The sequence below is a fragment of the Parasteatoda tepidariorum genome, chromosome 2, assembly GCF_982258835.1.
Source record: "Parasteatoda tepidariorum strain Cologne lab strain chromosome 2, Ptep-v5.0, whole genome shotgun sequence".
Classification (NCBI taxonomy): Eukaryota; Metazoa; Arthropoda; class Arachnida; order Araneae; family Theridiidae; genus Parasteatoda; species Parasteatoda tepidariorum.
This window is the reverse complement of record NC_141756.1, coordinates 127,176,942-127,191,313: the sequence shown is the minus strand read 5'-3', so window position 1 is coordinate 127,191,313 and position 14,372 is coordinate 127,176,942. Positions and strand designations below refer to the sequence as shown.

Genomic DNA, 14,372 nt, shown 5'->3' with positions numbered 1-14,372 from the left:
ATAATGTAAAAAGAAAATTTATACATTACAATTTAAAAGTTTTTCGACTTTTCGATTTTTTTTAAAATTTTTAAATAAAATAATACTAATTTTCGAAAAGTTATATTTTGCAATGGAATTATCTTTTGATAAACGAATTGTGTTTTAAAATTCTTCCCTTCGCTTAAAAAGTTCTCTAGATACGGTGAAATACGCAAAAAGGGGTCCAAACTTTAAATTTGGTCCACCATATTGCGGCCTACATTTTGGGGATCAGAAATCCGTTCAATGAAAGAAAGTACGTTTTTGTGTCTGTTTTCGCAACCTAAAAAAATATTATTTGCACGCATGTCTGAGGTCACACCTTTGAAGTTAGCTCAGTTAAAATGGCTCCTTTTGGTCGAAAGGAATATTTACAGAAAACTATCGCAATAATTTATATTAAATTCTATTACTAGACTGAATTATAAATTTAATGTTAAATATATTTAAACATTGTGAGAGCACGCAATGCTCCCACTGCTTTTTGAGAATATGTGTTTATCAGAGTTAAAAATATAATTCATAAAGTATGCTTAGAAAGTTTTAAAAACCAGCCAAATAATATTCTTTAAAACTTTGAACAAAGTTCCTTATGGAGAAAGAAAATTCGGGTACTTTTATTTAAAGGAAGCTTTCAAGCAGAAGATTTTCCACAAAAAGGGAAGAAAAAAAATGGATTTCGATCCATTTGTATTCTTAAAAGCTGTTCTTAAATCAAGTTTTAGAAAGGAACAAAACAAAAAAACTTTACAGGTATTCACCTAAAGTATCCTAATCCTTCAGAGGTCTATTAGCTTCGTCCTTTCAAGTATTCATCTGAAATGCATTAAAAGTATAAAGCCTTTAGAATTTCAATACTTATGCGTACATTCTTTCTAATCGTGACAGAATCATTCGAATTCAATAATAATGTAAACTGTCGTTCTAATTCTAATGGCATTTTGTTGTAACTGTCATCTTGATTCTATATACGATTTTATTACAATTACCGTATTAAATCCAGATACAATTTTATTGTAACTGTCACTTAAATTATAAATACGATCTTATTGTAACTGTAGTTATAAAGCTAATTTAATATAGCGATTGTCACTCTAAGTACATTTTTTGCTGCATCTGTCATTCTAATTCTAAATGCAAGTTTATCCCATAATTAATTATCTCTTGAATAAAGAAAAGTTTGCGAGTAAATCCCCTTAGAAAACAGTAAATGAATGTAAATTCTGTGGGTTTAAAATACAAAAAAAAAAAAACAAAAAAAAAACGTGTAAAGATAGAAATGCTAATCAGTTATGAAATTGTATTTCTATTAACTGTTTTTATCATGTTAATAATTAAACTAGTTCTATCAGTCGATGATACATCAAATTCATAAAAGAACAGAGAACGATTAATTTAATAACGATTTATAAACAACACATGAAAAAGTTTTAGAGAGGCTGAACAAATAATGAAAAAAAAAACAATATTAAAATCAATTTTAGAATAGAAAAAGGCTTAATAAATGCTTTTCTTTTGCGTATGTAATGAATCTTTTATGTTTTACAGAATCATTCAACAATCAGTTTGAATCAAATTCAATTGGTTGTTCACTGACAAAATGTATCGTAAAATAGCTCAAAATTGTTTTTTGAAATTAAACGCTTTAATAAATTTTCAAGATCAGCTTAGATTTTCTATGGCTTATTTATAATGAGCCTTGTTATCTGCTGGAGTTTTGAATGAAAAAAAAGCATCTAATTTTAATCCTTTTGATTAGATTCAATGAGCCTTAACTTCTCCAATGAACTTTCACTGCTCTAGACTCATTGAAAACTGCTTGAAAGAAATTTCTCTAATTCACCTAAATGCAAGTGGGTTCCTGCAAACTATTAGGCTTATAAGAACCGAATTTTTCAATTAGATTACTATAGTAGATTGAGATGCAATTGTAAAATATTGTATTGTGTCTTGCAGCAGAAGGTGGCCGCGTAGAGGAAGATACAGAAGTAGCCATGGAAGAAATGAGAAACCTTTTCCGATCCCTTTTCCCAATTCTACCCGAACAGACACATTTCTTTTGGAAAACAAATCACCGCCTAGCAACCATACACAAAACCGGTAAGTGCTCTGAATAATCATTGCTCAAACTGCAAGAAAACTGCTTAGTGGGGTCAATCATTCCTCCAATTCTCTGACCAATCGATGTAAAATTTTATTGTTAAATGCATCCTTTAACAATCAATGATTTATTTTTTACATCACGGTATTAGAAAGGAGCAGAGTTTCCAAGAAAATTTTGCGAAGCGAAGTATATCTAGATATATCTAGAAAAAGTTAAGCGCACAATGGGTAAATTAATGTACGATAAGGAAAAAGTATGTATATTATTCCTGTGGGGCTATCGACAATGTCATCTATGAAAGAGTTAACATGTCTTGGAATTGTAATGAATTGGAATTGTATTTTTTTAGTGGTACTCTGAAAAATATAGGAATGGTTCTTTATTAGCAATACGGAACCAAAATGAAACTGTTAAAATCCCATTTCTTTTACGTGTCTGGACTTGCTATTTTACTATAGAGGCATTCCAAGTTGATAAAATTCATTACATTTACAACTTATATCATGACATTATGTGAGTAAATGAAACTCTCATTACTTTTCCTATTCCAGTTTCATTAAAGCTCCAAATCGAGTGGCCAGTTATATATAACAGTTAGTTATTATTCGTAATACATATACAGTTCCAGGGCAAATGATTAGGTGCACTCTAAGATTTCTATGCAAACTCTATATTATCAGGTGATACTATACAGCTTTATTGTTTTTACGCGACTAAAACCGGTTTGTACTTGTTTATGTTCTTGTATAAATTGGGGAAATTAGACGATATGTAATATAAATTCGACAATTGTATAAATGAGACGATATATTATATAAATATATAATATATCAGGTATTATATTAGTAGATTATATTAGTAAGTATATTAGTAGTAGTATATTATGGTATATTAGTATTATAGTATATTAGTAGTAGTATATTATATAACATAAACCTATCCTCTGCAGTGAAATTTTCCCTTTTAGGTGTCCTATCAAAATGTTTTGTATTTTCTTGACTATTGTTTTACGTGTGTTTTTGAAAATTAGCAAAGGACTAATTGGAATCTGAATTTTATGGGTCCTTAAAAAATCGATAGTCATAAAATAATTGGGTGACAAAATTTTTCCATTTTAAAAGTTAAATCAGGAGCCTGTTTGGACAAAATACCGAAAAACCAAAGGTTTTATCGCTTATGACGTCAGCAATAATGCAATCAATTCTACCCTATTAAAAAAATATCGAGAACAGTGGAACTTCAGAACGTGTGTGTCTCGTTATTCCTTTTTGAGACGCTGAATTAGCAACATGAAGAATTATTGTCTAGCCTTTTTATATCTTATAACACATTTCACGGCTTAGAGGTGTTTCAAGTTCGTTTTTTTTCTATAAATAGAAATGGATTAATCCAAAAATCACCAGATGTTCGGCTTAATCCTTCATGTACCATTTTCAATCTCGTGACTAGACACATTTGAGAAAAACAGAGAATTATTTTCTGTTAAAAAGATTAAATGTCCGTTATTATTTCATTACTTGCTTCTGTTTATTTCTTTAAAAAAACATAACTGTATTTTTTTATACAATTTTGGCATTTTTTTTTGAAAAGGGAAATCGGAATAATAAATACAGAGTATCTACTACATTTTAGATTTCTGAATTCATAACTTTTTATGACTTTCCATGACACATTCCAAGAACTTTTCATGACTTGACGAAGTTATTATTCTCTCCGACAAAAACGGAACAATAAATTTAAAAAGCATTATAATAACATTCACTGAAATGATAGGTATAACCAAAACTGTTATACTCTGCATCTTCATATTTAAAAATTTCAAATTTAAAAAACAGAGTAAAGAAAGAGTTGAAGCAATAAAATAGCTGAAAAAAAATGCAAAAGAAAATATTCTATTTTCTGCAGAATTATATTCTAAAGATACTTTTCTTGTTCATCGGAAAAGAAAGACATACTGTTGATTTTTCTGTTCTCATTTCGGAATTTAAAAAAAAATCAGCCAATGACTGGTTTGCTTCAGTTAGAACTTTAAATTGATAAAAAAAAGTAAGTTACAAAAATTCTGAAATCACAGAAGTTTAAAAGATAATTTGCTCTAGAAATGAGGTTTTTTCTTTCATTTTTTGAAAGAACACCATCATTTTTAAAGAACACGATGAAAACATTTTATATTTTAATAAAATATGACTGTGAGTGGGGATTTTGTAACAAATGCAGATGTTCGGAACACCGTGAAATCTTAGAGGAGCGTTCAATTCAATTTTAAAAAATTTTATTTTTCGGAGACCTAAATCCATGAATTTCCATTATTTTTTTTAAAAAAAAATTGTTAAAATCATGACATTTCACGACAAATTTTGTTCAGTACCGAAATTCATGACTCTCTATGATTCCTCATGACTTTCCAGAAGGGCAGATACCCTGTAAATAAGTATTCTTGTGTTCAAGCAAAGAAAGCTGTAACTCAGATAAGAATAAGGCTTAACAACGTAAAAAATGAGTGGAAAAACTATAGTATTTGTTCTATAGTCAAAAACCATTTTCAATGAAGAAACAAAGAATGAAGTGTGCAGAAGGTTCATAATAGTTGAACTGAAACAATAGAATATCATTCAGTTTTTGTCACATTTCTTGTGCTCTTTTCTTATTTTTAAGCTTTAACCATAGATCTGGAAAAAATCTTTTTTTTTTTCTAGCTCTTTTCATGTTGCTTTGTTTTGTTCATAGCACCGAGTTAACCCTTTTCTGACTTAAAAGCATGTTCGTTTATTATTCCAATTTTCCTTTAAAAAGAATACCCCCAAAAAGAAAAAAAAATGCAGTGATGTTTCCTTAATTAGAAGGCAATCGGAGCACAATCGACGAAAAGTAAATGGACAGTAAAAAATCAGAGCACAATTATGCTACATAGACTGTTGTTTTGCTTGCATCATATTCTTCAGTGTTGAAATTCGGTCTTTGTTTCAAAGGTTCTTCATTATAGAATTCAAATTGTCCGTTTATGGAGCATTTAGTATACACTATTCATGTTGTTGAGCTTTAATAATTTCAGATCTATTAAAATAAATTTTTCATGCAACAAATTATTTCACACATTTTCTTCCAAAGCGAAAATTGCTAGATTACATGTTCTTATGTGGCAAAAAAGTAATGTTAAATATTAGTTTTAAGTGATAAAAATTTAAGATGCTACTTCGTGATGCTGCGTTATTTAAGTTTTTAAAAGCTTCCAATACATAGGGGTGGAAAAAATACAATACAAGCTTGCAAAAAGAATAAAATCTCATAAGAACATGGAATCGCAAACGTTAGGGAGTGTTGCAACAGTGAACGAAAATCATCCTAATCCATCTTTTACATAAAGGTTCAATTTGTGGATTGTTTTAGCCAAAATGTTATTTTTCGTTATCCGAAGCAAACTTCACATTTTTGTGAAAAATTCAAAAACCATACCTTTTAAAAAGTTGCAGTTTTAAACTTATGAATTAACTTCATTTTTCAAAAGACGAATTTTGCGAGGAATTTCTTCAAAAAATGAAAAATAGTGTGAAGTGCCTGTCCTTTACTATAAATTATTTTAAATAATATTTCATACAACGCTTATATAAAGTATTATATTGGACTTTATAAAACATAATACTTTAAAAGATAAAATACTTCAAAAAAAGTTCATTCATGAGCCCAAATTTGTTTCGAAATTACTCCTTTTCATAGAAAAATGTTCTAGAATATTCCTATTATGAACACTAATAAAATAACATTAAAGTTAATAATAGTTAAAAAATTAATAATAATTCAAAAATATTTCATTTATTTTACAACGGTTCTCTGTTTTTAGAAATACATAATTCTAAAAAGTGCACAAATGTTAAACTGAGGAACAGAGCTAAAATATTTTTAAAAAAATATTTAAATAGTTAAGTTTTTTTGTCACATCTAAAAGTGTAGGTAGAAAGTGTATATTTACTTATTTCGCAATGGAAAAAAAATCTTGCCTAGTTAAAGAATTCTTTATTAAAGAACTTAATTTTTGTATCCACAAAATTAAAACGATCTTCTTCCCTATCTAATGTATTTGGCGAAGAAGCTAAATTTAGCAATAATGAATTCAAATATTCCTGAAACTTTTTTTAAAAATAAATCCTTAAGCTTCTCTTTAACAAAAACAACCAAATAGAGAAACTTTATTTGATTATATTACATTTTATTAGTATACCAAGGATAAAACTTCCTGGGTTAGTTTACTTAAAAGATCTTAATAGAGACCGTATTTTTTCCGTATAGAGGGACGAAATTCTAACTTAATTTTTTTCGAAAGCTATAAATTGATTTTAATACAATTTGTTTTATTTGATGAATATAACTACGTAACACAGTGTTTGTAATTTATTGCTTCGTTTTATTACTATTATTTTTTAAAATCAACCACAGTTTTAATGCTTGCTCTTCCTAACTATACTAACAAAATGAATAAATCCACATTTTACAAGATTTTAGTATCTTGTGTTCAGTAAAAAAAAATGGTTCCATAAGTATATATATCGACAAAACAAAGCCGTTAAGACAAGTGTGTTCATAATTATATTTTAATCTTTATGAATTGTATTAAATGACTTTATACCGCATAATCTGTTGAGTCTTATTTAACACTAGAAAGACTGAAACTTAGTAAATACCTATAATGCCCCAAAAGCAGTCAAAATGACTGGATTGTAAAAGAATAAGTAATGCGTAAAGAAATTTGTTTAAAATTAATCTATTATATATAATTCTCTTACGTGGCTCCCAAATTTTGGTTGTATTTCTTTTCCGCCGGTGGCAACGTTTGCTTTGTTTTGAAAACACCAAAGCATTCTGCCTTTTAATGATGTGTTTCTGATCCAATATATATAATTTTCTTACGTGGCTCCCAAATTTTGGCTGAAGTACTTTGTACAACTAAATAAAATTCTTTTCACAACAGTTAAATATTTACTTTATTTTCTTCATTCATAGAGAAAACAGTCGGCAAAGAATTCTGTTAGGTTAAAAAACATTTCGCTAAAAAAATGACGAATTCTAAAAGAAATAAAAATAAACAACTTAAAAAATAAAAATGCTGTTGCCAGCCATAGAATTTTTTGAAAGTTAACTTAGCAACATAAATCAAAATGACATAGAAGCGCAACTAGATCAAAATTATGATACCTGAGCGCTTGACGTAACAAATCCTTCAATTCTAAAAGTGTTGTATCGCCAAATGCCCAAATTAACAATTGTGTTCTTAAAGAAATTCGATAAAAAGTTTTGAATAAACAACCTACTTCTACAACTGCTTCTTGAAGAACTTGGCTCATTGATTAAAAATATTGTTTTAATTTTACAGTACTAAGTTTACTTCTACTTTCATTATTGCTATGACCCTCTATCAGTACATTTTACAACTTCATGCTAAATTTGAGGACTTTAAGTTGTTTTGTGGTTGAATACTGACATTTAGAAATGTGTACATAAAAAAAATAATATTTAGAGGTTAAGAGTTGCCTCAGAAAAATTTGAATTGTTGACATTGAACTTAACAATGGAAACAATCGTTTTTGTGAAAAATTGAATTGTATTGTTGACATCAAAACTAAAAATATTGTGTTTCAATTTAACAATACTACCTTAATTTATACTTTAGAATTGCCTCGGAGAAATTTGAATTGTTAGCAATGACTTAAACAAAAAGTTTTATTTTAACTGACAAATACTATATTATAATTTTAACTTTTTCTATGACTATACTCATTTTCTTACTCTTTTCTTTGTTTTTTAAACATTTTATTTTTTTGTGATAAAATAAAAAACTTATAGTTGTTCTGCTTCTGAACACTGATGAAAACACAAAATGATGGGCTTCATCAACAATCAAAAATATATACATTTATTTTACAAATTCCATATTATTAAGGTGGCGCCCTTCAGAGAATTAAAAATACAAAGCTATCTTCATCAAAGCCGATGCTTTACATCCGGCGTTCAGTGGCAGACTACTATTTCATATTGTTTTACAACACATGGCTTTAGCCCTCTGGTGGCAAAGACTTTAAAACAAAACTTACAACAGTTACTTTTCTCAACAACTGAAATTTAGAATAGTGTGATTAAGAAAAATATGTGAACTGTTTGCAATTTCAAATTAATATTGAAATGTACAGGTTTAGAATTTTCTACAGTGAAAAGTTTTCGGAATTTCAGTATTCAAAAAAGTATACAAAAACTAGACGTTAAGAACGTATCCAATGAGCGAGAAAAGCGAGCATTGGATTGCGAAGCAATCCGAAATGAACTGTGAAAGCAGTTCCGGGGGTTGGTGAGCGCCAGCAAGCAGGGGGCGAACCCTCCTAGTTTGTAATATTTTTTAGATTATTTATAGTTATATAACAAGTTATTAGTAAATATTAACAATTAAAAATTATATGTTGTACAAAATTCTAAGAAATTGTGTCATTGTTATACATCATTGTTTTTCTAATTGAAATTAAAAAGCAGTCAAAATGACTTCCTTAGGCAATCTAGTGTTTGTCTTAATATTCTCTGTGCTGAGTATCTGCTTGGTTTACAAACTAATTTTACTTTAAGAATGAGTGCATATGGGTACTCTATGATTCTTACTTTTTATCGTGAAAATAATTTTACGGACTCTTATGTATCTTTCTGTCATCATAAATTTTAATATTTCTGGATAAAAAATGGGCTACCAAGTAGTGCAAAAGAACTGCGCCATGGCTGTCCACACTACTTTTGTGTGTAGAAGATGCGATACACTAAAAAATTTTATTGAGTTAGTGTCCACTTAAGAAAATGAGTCTCCTTGCAATCTATGCAAATAACCTGCCTACATACTAATATTTTTAACTATGCACTCGCTTTCATTCAAATCATCTTCTGTTGCCATAAGACACATGAAACGACATTTAATACAAAAGAATGGAGACTGTCGAATCTTAAGTAAGACTGGCTTTGCTAAGAATGGATCAGTACAGGATGATTGTACATGCTGGACTGCGACCGATGAATTAATTTGGACAACTGCTGTGATCACCCCCCGTGACATCCTTCATGGCTGGAATTCAACTAGGCAGAGCTCGGTCCCAGATTTCTCACCGAACGAGTCTATCTCGATGGAGCCGTGTTTTTACAGCAACCATAGGAATCAATTGTATGCTAATCGCTATGGTTTGTCTTAAAACTGCCCGTAGTGTGTCTACCACTACAAAAATATAATTTCAATTCACAGTAGACACGTTTTCTCGATTCTTTTATGGGGTACCTTTACATAAATGACAGTTGACAGGGTCTGTTACCCCCCCCCCCCACATTGGTGTCCCGGATGTGATATGAATACGCCTACCTTGGTAGAAACGCCCGCTACGATTTGAACACACCTACTTCGATGGAAGGTAAGATCCACATTGAACAGTTGACTTGCTACTTGTGACTGCGACATTATCCACCTCCTCGTGCTGTTGCTACTCAGTCTCGATCACACATAAAGTACAACGTATTCACTCGACTGCTAAGGGCAACACAGGAGTGACCACGACCGTGAACTTAATACAGCTCTCACGATCAGCGTTCAAAGGGAAGGTGATCTTAATACAGCTCTCCCGGCTTCTCTCAAAAACAGCAATGAATCCACTAGTGGTATCCCATTCATCAAATTCTATCACATATATAATTCTGGTTAGGGAGTACTGTAGTGTATCCACCACAACAAAAATGCGATTCCAATTCACTAGTATATAAGGCATGTTGACTTGATTTTATGGTGGGGTTCCTTTACTTAGATGAAGGTGGACATTATTGATATTTACTATCACCCCCCACACTCCCCATTCGTCTGGCCGTGACTATAGTAACTATTTCAAGTAGGGGTTTTGGCCCTGTCTGGTCCACCAGAGAAAGGGAATCTTTTTCTTCAATCTGTGTTAGTCCTAGAGTGAAGAGAAGCTACCCTAATTGCTTGTTTCCATAGCAGCAGAGGGCTTTGTGGCGGGGGGTAGTTCTCACAGTTGGTTGATAAACTATAGAGGATCCGTTGCAATAATATTTATGGCAATGAGGGTATGTGCATAAGTTTTGATCTGATGATAGGAATTTAAAAATATTTCGACTTTAATTAATTAGAGCATTCAAAAAATTACTTTCTCTTACGGGAGGAGGTGAACCACAATCTCAGAATTATTGTTGATTTTGGCTCAAAAAGTTTTCAATGAATCGAAAAATACTTGCTCACAATGATGAAATTAGTTTATCCAAATACAAATCTGGGCAGATAACTGTTAATAATTATTTGTATTAATTAATTTATTATTAATTTAAACCAATAAATGCTTAAAAAAAATTTCCGATGGAATATTCGATAGAATTTTAAATAGAGCATATAAATTTTTCGCATAATTTTAAAGACTTCAAATGACAAAATGCAAAATTTGAACAAAATCATTCAAATGATTTATGAGTTTTACCCAATTTTTAAAAAAGTCGTAATGTTTGCAATTTATTTTCTCCAAGGTTTTTTCCTTCTAAAATCTTCGCGGAAATAAAATTTTAATCTTCTTCAAGATTTGTACCTCTAAGTCTGCTACTGTGTTAACAACTTAAATGGAAACATTGCTCACTTTAATAATTTATTAAGGTTTCAGCAAATTTAACCCTATTAGAGGTTCCAACATGATGGTAAACATATTGTTTGATAAGGAGAAAAAATTAATATAGAAAAAGCAACTGCACAATCAGCTATGATTTTACAGCACATGGAATAATGCATGTTGTTAAATATTTATTTGCGCATTATTTTCATTTCAGCCAAAATATCTTCCCGCCACAAACAAACATGCTTCTTAGACACGATTTGCGTTTGACAAATCAGACATTTGGAGGGAAATAAAAACTTTTATAAGAAGAATATTACATTCGGTCGATGTATCCTAAATATTTCAGAGGTGTTAAAATTTTTTTCATTCTTTTTTTAGAAAGCATTCCTCAAAAGCCATCGCTCACTTATTTCGCTATTCTATTTTAATGATTTTTTCAAAATTTCGGTTCTTCGATCAAATTGTAGACCTTTTTAACACTAGATTGTCTAAGGAAGTCATTTTGACTGCTTTTGATTTCAATTAGAAAAACAATGATGTACATAATGACACAATTTCTTAGAATTTTGTGACTTTTTGTACAACATATAATTTTTTTATGGTTAATATTTACTAATAACTTGTTATATAACTGTAAATAATACAAAAAATGTTAAAAATTAATTTTAAACAAATTTATTTACGCATTCACAATCCAGTCATTTTGACTGCTTTTGGGCAATATACTAATATACTACAATATACTGGGCAATATACTACTTTTGGGTATATTCTAATTTTCCGTCTTTCCAGTGTTAATGGAGCGAGATAAAGTAATGTATAGACATTAAAAGATAGGATTTTCAAAATATCTTTTTTTTACTATTACTAAATTTAAAAGCATTCATTTAATAAAAATCGATATTCGCATCAGTAGCTAAGACAGTATTTTTGTAGGAAGACACTTGTTACCTCAATAATGGATTGCGTATACCAATAAGCCTGATATGAGAAATTAAGGCAGATTGTGTGTTTTTCAGTATCTACGGATAATAGAAAGGACGCATTCATTCGTAATTTTGACCTGAACCAGATAATATCAGTAGGTTATGTTATGGGTTATTGCATCATTCAATACACGGGAATTTCATGAACCCCCGTCTACCCATCAAAGCCTTTCCCTAGGAAAATGGTACGAATTGGAAAAAAATAAAACTACTGTCCCCCCCCAACCCGAAGCAATACACGAGGACCCATTTAAATATCTTTTGAAAACAATATTAGAATGATCATCTTTTAATGTCTATTTTTAGAATTGTAATAAAAATAATAATGATTCAATTTAAATAAACGTTTCAAAACCTATCGAGAAATGTTAACACTATTTAAAAAAACAGGCATTTCGTTTAAAGTATTTCTCAAAATCTCTAAAATATGACTATAAGTGAAATAAAGCCTTCAGAATAATTCATAATAAAGAGGATGACGAATAAAAGAGATCGGTAGGCAGACAATATTCTATAGATGACATAGAAGAGGGTATTGGACTTTGTTGAGAGCAAATCAGACTGAAAGTCACGTAGAACAAACTGAAAACTTAACTTTTATTTACATAAAAAGAATATGAAAACAATAAAATGTTGCCAGCACAGGAAACTCAAACTATCTAACTAATCTCGAACTCAAACCTCAACATCCTCCCCACCCTGGTCGACCTCGAGGGAGATGACCAGAGCTACCGAACGGGTTATATTGTGACCATTAACTCTCAGCTCACAGGATCTTATTTTTCCATCTCGTCCTTCATGCAAGCTCACCACTCTAGCTTTCTTCCACATGTGACGTGGTCGGACATCTTCTTGTAGAAGTACAATATCGCCAATTCGGATGTTAATGATATTGTCCTGATTACGAACTTGATGAAATGACCGCAATTGAAGCAAATATTCCTTAGACCATTATTTCCAAAAGCAGTCGAGTAAGTCCTGCTGCTGCTTGTAGATTTTTCTTATCTTTGTGTTGTTATTTGGGCTGGATGGAATGGCCGTTAGTTCTCGTCCTGTCAAGAAATGGCTTGGTGTTAAGGCTGTAGAACTGTCATCTTTTCCATCTTCGTATACCAAAGGTCGGCTGTTCAGAGCGGCTTCTATTCCAATGAGGGCAGTGGACAGACTTTCCTCGTCAAGAAGTGCTCGTCCGAGTACCAAGTTTTTCAATACCGGTAGCCATTCCAATTCAGATTTTTGACGAAAGTAATTTTAACAAGTTCAGTATGACTTACCGAGTTATTTCGGCACCAAATATTGGACTTTGTTGAGAGCAAATCAGACTGAAAGTCACGTAGAACAAACTGAAAACTTAACTTTTATTTACATAAAAAGAATATAAAAACAATAAGATATTGCCAGCACAGGAAACTCAAACTATCTAACTAATCTCGAACTCAAGCCTCAACAGAGGGATAATCCTAGTCTTAATAGAGAGAGTTTATTCTAAATGAGTTGGTTTTAGAATAGTTTATACTGTTTGGAAATTAAATAAGTGTCTCGTGCATTTGTACTTTTCACAGTAGCGTACGACCGTGAGTATAAGATTTTCCGTTATGGAGAGGGGAAAAGTGAGGAGAGTGTAGAAATCGCTCGAGACACCTATTTCATTTGCAAAGAATATGGACCTTACTAAAATTACATTATTTCTCATTTAAGGTGAGTTTTATTGTGTTTTGTTGTAGCATCTTATAAAGAAGAACCAGATGGAGGTATGTTCCCTTGGAGGCTACAAATTGATTTCCGAAAAAGGGGTCCGGACTGCATGAGGAAGTGCATTACACAGGGTGTCCTGCATCCAGTACAATGTCATTCCCTTTGCTGAACTCCCCTCTCTCCTCCTCTCAAGTGAGTGTCAATCAGGCGATGTAACCTGTTTAAATAATTCATATTATTTTTACTTTACCCAAATAAATATCATTACCTCTAATATTCATGATATACCGTAACTGCTCCCGATAACTTTAATTATCAATAATGATTGTTACTTGATGAGTAACTAATTGCATCAGAAATTTAAGGCAATGTCCACTTATTTACATTTTTAAGACTCTCTTTTCGTCTCAATATCAATAAAAGTAGATTAATCTGCTGTATCAAGATTTGGGTAGAAAAAGCAGACTATTTCATTTTTTATGTCCAACTCTACTCTATGCCAAAAAGAAAATGGATACACTTGTTTATCTGTTAATTCATAGTTTTGCATTCAGCAACTTTAGTAAGTACAGTTGTAAAAGTGTTTTTTTTTCATTAAATTTTATTCATATTTTTCCCCTTGACATTTTCCTGGATAACAATACATGTTTCGATCATTTCTTTTACCGCTACAAGAAGAACCGCTCCGTTATATCATTCATCGGAATAAATCGTCTGTCAGGAATTTAGGCTACTTTCAGCATTTAGGCTCGAGAGATCAAATTTTGACAGCCACTGATATCCAAACAAATTAAAAAGTGCAAACAAATCAAAATTCCGATGATTTTATGACTTTACTAAACTCACACACAAAACTAAAAAGAAAATCATAAAATAAAATATAAAATATTCAGGCAGACTAAAGAAAAGAAGTTGGATGCATTGTTAATCCCCCATTTTTTGAAA

The 14,372-nt window shown here is 30.9% G+C and overlaps 1 protein-coding gene across 2 annotated transcripts in view; it reads left to right on the top strand.

Annotated features, from left to right (window-relative positions):
- Nucleotides 1-14,372, top strand: part of LOC107452576 (uncharacterized) — a 50,665-nt gene that overhangs the window by 33,178 nt on the left and 3,115 nt on the right. Inside the window, exons 2-3 of one of the 2 annotated variants that reach the window (XM_016069077.5) lie at nucleotides 1,981-2,121; nucleotides 13,457-13,619. In XM_016069077.5, the coding sequence (XP_015924563.1) occupies nucleotides 1,981-2,121; nucleotides 13,457-13,596 (281 nt within the window). In that variant the 3' untranslated portion in view covers nucleotides 13,597-13,619. Of the gene's footprint in view, nucleotides 1-1,977; nucleotides 2,122-13,456; nucleotides 13,620-14,372 lie in introns of both variants that reach the window. The other variant, XM_016069076.5, reaches the window with a different exon arrangement.